The 6,772-nt window shown below is 53.2% G+C and overlaps 1 protein-coding gene across 2 annotated transcripts; it reads right to left on the minus strand.

Annotated features, from left to right (window-relative positions):
* Positions 1–236: 236 nt before the first annotated feature.
* Positions 237–6,292, minus strand: NME6 (NME/NM23 nucleoside diphosphate kinase 6). 2 transcript variants are annotated; one of them, XM_090284665.1, is made up of 6 exons: positions 6,234–6,292; positions 3,793–3,897; positions 1,921–2,023; positions 1,316–1,355; positions 744–904; positions 237–466 (listed from the first exon to the last, which is right to left on the minus strand). In XM_090284665.1, exons 2-6 carry the CDS (start codon positions 3,880–3,882, stop codon positions 300–302), a joined length of 561 nt encoding a protein of 186 aa, XP_090140791.1. In that variant the 5' UTR covers positions 3,883–3,897; positions 6,234–6,292; the 3' UTR covers positions 237–299. The 2 variants fall into 2 exon arrangements, with proteins under 2 accessions (XP_090140791.1, XP_090140790.1); XM_090284664.1 differs by lacking the exon at positions 6,234–6,292 and adding an exon at positions 6,025–6,125.
* Positions 6,293–6,772: the final 480 nt, after the last annotated feature.

Raw genomic sequence — 6,772 nt, forward strand, 5'->3', positions numbered from 1 at the left:
ATTGAGGAAGACAGGCCCAAGGTTGCTGCTGACAGAGTCACTGCAGAGTCAATCAGGCAAGCTCCTGCTTGAAGAAGGATGAACAGTTTTCAGAAAAAAGAGGAAGCATTATTCCTCTGAACCCCCATGACCAGTCCAGGGAAGAGGTAGACAGCAGATTGTAGAGGCGGCGGCAGTGCCTAGCGGAGAGGGCACCATGAGCCCCCGGCCTCCCTGGCTTTGAGAGAACGCTCTGGACAGGAGGGCTGAGACCAAAGTCTTGGCCACGCCACCAGCCTTCACAGACGGACAGGCCTGTGTCAGGCTGGTCCTGGGCCCCTTGGGCACGCTGCGCGGTGGATGCCCCTCTCGGGACTGTAGCGCACAGGGCCGCAGCGCAGCTGGGGCTCCTCCTCCTCGTACCAGCGCTGCTCGCTGAAGTCGGGGAAGAAGGATGCAATCTCTCTACTGGCTGAAGCCACAGAGTCTGTAAGAGGAGGTAAGAAGGAGCGGGATTCCATCAGGGAGCACAGAATGGAGGCGAGAGGCAGTCATAGTCCAGTCCAGAAACCAGAGCCTCTACTTCGCGGGCCCGTTCCTCAGCCCTGGGGCCACATCCGCTCAGATGGCCACAGAGGGCCAGACACCCAGTTGGGAAAATGCTCACTGGAAGGACCGGACTCTCAACCCCACCATCCAGCCTGCTCACCAACCCCAAACTCTTCTCCCTTATTTGTGGCTGCGGACCTGGGAGGCAGACTCACCAGAGCCATGGGTAGTGTTGCGGGTGTCAGTGAGGCCGAAACTCCCACGAATTGAATCTGGGGCCACGTAGCGTGCTCGAAACACTCTGGTGGGTCCCATCAGCGTCCTCCAAAGCTGGATGGCATCCTTGTGGGCGAGGATGTAGGCTCGGATTGGCCCACTGTGAATAAAAGGAGCACATGTCAGGAAGGAATCTGGCCACTGGATCTAGGACAGATAAAGGCACACTGTACCTCATGAGAGGTTCCTTGCCTTTCTAGCCGGGTACCAATGCTGCTTCAAATAGGTGATGGGAGGTTACTGCTGACATCCAAGAAAGTCACTAAGATCAGCAGAATTGCTAGGCAGCATTTGACAATACCCTCCTATAGCCACTGGATTAGTAACCACCACGGGACAGGTGGTCACCAGGTCAGTGCTGGCTCCGTCAGAGCCCCAAGTCTGTGTTTCTTCTGACACTGGACATGCATGACAACTTTAAAGAGCGGCAAATGAGATTAATGAATCTACTCAGGAGGCAGGGGAGAAATGTCTCTGTAGATAAAGATGTTGGACCCAGAATTCGGAGTACCTGGCCATGAACTCCACCAGCCGCTGATAGAAAAAACGCCCTGCAAAGAGAGAGTACCTTCGTCAAGACACTGGAGCCCAAGGGAACCTTCTGTTCCTCTGCCTCCTAACTGGGAATAACAGCTGTTTTAGAGCAAGGAACACGGCCCTTGGAGTCTGACATTCGTGGGTCTGAACCCAGGCTCTGCCCCTTATAACCTGTGCAATTTTGGGTGACTCGTGAGCTTCCCTAACTCAGTTTCCTAATCTGTATACTGGGGACAGAACAATACTTACCTCACAGGGCTGTTGGGAGACTCAAATGAAGTCATGAGCATTAGGACAACGTCTGACAGAGTAAACACTCACTAAATGTCAACTTTGGATATTATCAGGATATAAAATTAAGTTTCTGGTTGGGACTGTGAAGTAGAGCCTTCCTAGAAAATATTAAAAACCAAACCAAACCCTGCTAACCATGAAAAGTCTGTGTATATACCGAGCCTTGGGACTGGCGACAACTGTGCAGCTGGCAGGAGAGAGCCTGCATCGTGTGCCCAGGTACAAGCTGTCCCGCGCGCCTTCTGGGACAGGGAAGCCTCCCACGCGGAAGGCCGTGGAGCCTACCTTCATGCTCTCGGTAAAACTTCTGGCAATCCTCTTTCCTCCACACCACTTCTCTCGTTCGCACGATAAGAAACCTGTTGCTCAGAATCTGCTGGTGAACAGCCTAGGATAAACATTGCCGCCAAGAGAAGCATCTGTCAAAAGGGCCGTTTGAGTTCGCAGGAGACTCGGGCTGACCCAGAGAACCACGCGGACCCGGGGGAGCCCAGGGCGGCCCAGAAGAAAAGAAGTGGGGGTGGGGTGAGGTCAAGGCCTTCAGTCGCACAACCAGACTGTGACCCTCGGGTGGAGGGGGGCAGGAAGTGCTCTGTCTGCCCCTCCATTCCTACTGTCCCTCGAGCTCAAGCCCACGGGACCCACCACTCAGACCATCACAAAGGCCACTTGACAGCAGTTCTGCCCTGAATTCCTCCCACCCCCTCTACACCATCACACCTGACAAATCAAAAACATCTTAATTTACGTCACACTCTGGTCAGAAGCTTTTGCATAGCTTCTATTATTCACGGAAGGAAGAGCGACCACTTGAGTCTGGTGCTCAAAGCTGCACTTCCCTGCCCTCCCCCGCTTCCTAGTTTCTAGTCCCAGACCACCCGTGGCCCTCAGACACACTGCTCCTGCCTCAGCACCTCCCTTCTGTGGGACACTGGTCCTCCTGGGCACCAACCGAAGTCCCTCCTTCCTTTGAGGCCTGGCCTAGTCTCAACACTGGCAAGCCACCATTCCCGATGGCTCGGGTCTTCCTTTGCACCACAGTGGGCTTACGTAGCAATGCTGCTCAGCTATCAGTTATCAAACTATTGTAAGCAGAATGCTAAAATGACCCTCACCGAGCCTCACCCAGTTGCCTTCCCTAAATCTCCAGGACTAGGACGATCATGCAAAATGATATTACATGACATGACAAGATTTTGCAGGTGTGGTTAAGGTTACTATCAGTGGACTTTGCTTTAATCAAAAGGGAGGTTATCCAGACGGGCCTAATTAATCACAGGGCCTCTTCAGAAGCAGGGATGTATCTGGCTGGGAGCTAAAGGCGAAGTCAGAGATCTGAGCCATCTGACACACTGTCGCTGGAGCGGGCCATAGAGTGAGGAATGTGAGTGGTCTTTAGAGACTGAGAGCAACCCCTGCCTAAAGGCAAGGACACAGGGACCTCAGTCTTATAACCACAGGAACTGAATTCTGCCAACACCCGAATAAGTCTGGGAGTGGATTCTTTCCCAGGCCCTCCAGATAAGGGCCCAGCCAGCTGATACCCTGACTTCGGCTTTGTGAAATCGTAAGGAAAGAACCGGCTGAGCCTCCTATACCTCAGATTCTAAAATTATGAAATAATGAGTGTTGCTTAAGGCTATTAAGCTTGTGGTAGTTTTTTGCAAAAAGATTTTTAAAAGATTTTATTTATTTATTTTCAGAGAGAGATGAAAGGAGGGAGAAAGGGAGGGAAGGGAGGGAAACATGGATCAGTTGCCTCTCACACGCCCCCAGCTGGGGTCCTGGCCCGCACCCCAGGCATGTGCCCTGGCCAGGAATCGAATCAGAGACCTTTTCAGGCCAGCGCTTAGTCCACTGCGCTCCACCAGCCAGGGCTTGTGGTAATTTTTATGTAGCAATAGAAAACTGATACATATACATTGTCGTGAGGTTTGGTTCCTCTTATTACTGTACTAGATTATTTCTTATATTTTATACCTGCCCCAATTCCCCACTAGATTTTTAGTCTTCTTAGGGTCTGAGTCCACGGCTCCCAGCTTTGCCTCCATGGTATCTAGCACAGGACTGTGTTGCCAGTCTCCACAAGTGGCCTTATGGCGCCAGAAGCAGAGTAATGCCCAGGGCATACGGCAGAGGCTAAGGATTCACTCTTACCTCCAGGATCAGTGGGTGAGCGACCGCATCGGGCTTGATGAGGGCCAGGGTAAGCTGGAGAGCCTGAGGGCTTCGCAAGATCGAGGTCATCCCGCTCTCCCGCTCCTGCCATCAGAGCTGGATTAGGGACCCATCAGAGCTGCACTTCCTACCCTTCCTACTCTGGGCAGCTTTGCAAGCCAACCAGCACTCTCATTCCTGTCCCTCAAAAAGCATACGACAGCTGCACCGGAAGACTGTATACGATGTTATTGTATACACCTATATACCGTTGCATTTAATGGCTCGTTTGTGCTCGTGGGATTGAGGGAAGGGAGTGGCAGCAGAGGCACTGGGGCTGCCCTGTGGAATACATTACCTGGTTTGTGCCACTGTAAGCCTACAGAGGAGGTACCCATTCAAGAGAAGTTCAAGTTTAAACGCTGCCTGTGTCTCCCAACAGTCCCTTCCCTTCCTAAGTGCCTTCTGTATTTTACAGAGTATTTACGACTCACACTTTTCAACAGCCGGGCCCCAAGGGCAGAATAAAGCTCCCACTCCAAAAGCCCTCTCTCTTAAGAGTGCTCTCCCACTGACTGTACAATCGGAAGATGGGATGGACAAGAACTGGGGTGCTGCCAGGATACCACAATGTCCGCTGGATCTCTCCTGCCCAACTCAAACTACGCAATACACTCAGCTGTTCTCAATGGCAAGGCTTCCAAGTTCAGGGACTAGCTGTAACCGTGTCATATCTAAAGCCGCTGAAACAGTGCGTGGCACAAAGGTGCCTGACCACTTTTACTGATTAAATGAACCTATATAGTCTTAGTCTATTCACATTTGCATTTCTAGTGTCTAACATGCTGTAAGAGCTCCATAAGTAATTGTGGAAATGATATAAAGAACATAAAAGTATTTTGTACTCTGGACGAAGAGAAGTTGAGGTCTCTTCCAGCTGTGAACTCCTCTTTACATGTGAGAAATTGATCATCTCTGCAGGACTAAGGCCTAGGTCTCAAAAGACATCTGGTGGCACCCCTAAATTTGCTAACAAATAGAGAAGGCTTCCATGAATACACACAGGGCTGGTCTGGCCAACGCTCTCATTTCTCTCGGCCCAAAAGTAGCCTGACAATCACATTACAGGTGGTGTCAGGATCTGGCTCAAATGAAGAAACTATGCCAAGGTCTCTTCTTCTCATGTCCTTTCTATACCTTTCAGCTTGATGCTTCCCTCAAACCACAGAGCTCCCCCCAGTCTAACCAGTACAAGATCAGCCAAACCATTCCCCCCAATATCCCAGGGGGGGAGTAACCCAAAGCAAGCATAATCTTAACCATATACCCAGAGAGAAACACCCGTGACACCTCCTCTCCCTCACCTTCCACATCCACGCCATCACTAAATTCTGGTAATTTTACCTAAGCCATACGATACCTCAAATCCACATAACTCTCTCCCTCTCCACTACCATTACGGAGCCGAAGGCGTCATCCTCCGTCCCTAGGCTTCAGCAACTGTCTCCTGATCTTCCAGTTTCTACTCCTGACACCCCTGTAGCCTGTTCTCCACACAGAAGCCAGAGAACTAGAAATGCGAATCTACATATCATTCCCTTCCTTAATCCTCTAAAGTATGCCATGCTTTTATCATAAAACCCCAAATCCTTATCGTGGCCTCCTAGGCTTTGCACGATCTGATCCCTGCGTACCTCTCCCGCCTCATCTAGAACCCCACATTCCCGAAGTTTCTTTTGCTCCAGCCTCATAAGCCTTACAGCCTACCTCCCAGACTTCCTGGCCCAGTGGCGCCTGTGGGAGTTTTCGCAGCCAGAATGTGCTTCACCTCCTAGATCTCGGTTCACCCCTGCAATACTTTCTCAGGGCACCGTGCAAGTTTTCTTCAGTTATGTCTCCCCCACTAAAAGGTCAGCTCCACGAAATCAGGGGTCCGTTTCGCTCCCCATCGTCCCCTCAGCGCCAATGCAGAGTGCCTAGCCACAGCTCGCTTTCGGCAGTATCTGTTGAAGAATTAATCAATGAACCTGATCCAGATATTCCAAGGCCAGGCTGTTAAAGGCCTCCAGGGGAGGACGTGGTTCCTTTCCTAATGCCAGCTACGGCCGCCTTGGTTTTTACTTTACAGCAAAGAACGACAGGTCGAGAAACCTGCTCAACTTAAAGGTCACTCCATCAGAGAATTACACATTTGAGAAGCTGCCTAGGCATTTGCCCCCACACCAAACGCACCTATTCATTCCTCTGCTTCCGGAAGGCAACTTCCAAGCCCCTTGTCCTCGCAAGCGCGGCGGAGACCTGCAGGTCCTCAACTTGGCCTCCGCCCCCCAAAACCTGAGGCCCCGCCCTCCAGCCGTACAATCTCGTGCCTTCGCCTCCCCCCAATCCCGCTCCCCTCCATTTCTGCGGTCCTGCAACCACGCGACCCCTGCCCGTGGTACCTGGGACAAAACCCAGATTGTGGGCTCTCCGGAGCCCCAGTCAAGCTGGAGTGCGAGTCCGATTCACCGAGTCCCCCAGCGGCGCTGCTCGGCCACCAGGCACCGCGCTAGCCAGCCCGAGCGGCCCAAGCGGGGTCCTTCAGGCGTTCGGCGGGCAGCCCCCCCCCCCCCCCCCGGGTCCTTGCCGTGGACCTTCGGCCGAGCCGGAAGCGGGCTGTCTGATAGACCCGGGCTCACGGCGGGGACAGCTTGCAGCGGCAGGGTCCACTGCGGTGGCCCTCGTGTCTCTCCAGCACCCGTCCTGTCCCAGGCGAGAAGACGACGCCGTCCCGGGCGGGAGCTGCCCTTCCGAGCCTTGCTTGGACTCCCTCGTGCGAGAGGAAGGGCGAGCCGGGGTACCCAGGACGGGATGGGCGGTCCAGGGCGGCAGCCTGGCAAAGGACAGTGCCCGCCGGCGGGGCCACCGGCAAGCCCCTTGCCTGTCTCACGCAAGGTTGGTGCCCAGTGTTTGTCGGAGGTACGCGGAGGGCGAAGGACGT

This window comes from Furipterus horrens, unplaced genomic scaffold (genome assembly GCF_987537825.1).
Source record: "Furipterus horrens unplaced genomic scaffold, mFurHor1.1.pri manual_scaffold_7, whole genome shotgun sequence".
Classification (NCBI taxonomy): Eukaryota; Metazoa; Chordata; class Mammalia; order Chiroptera; family Furipteridae; genus Furipterus; species Furipterus horrens.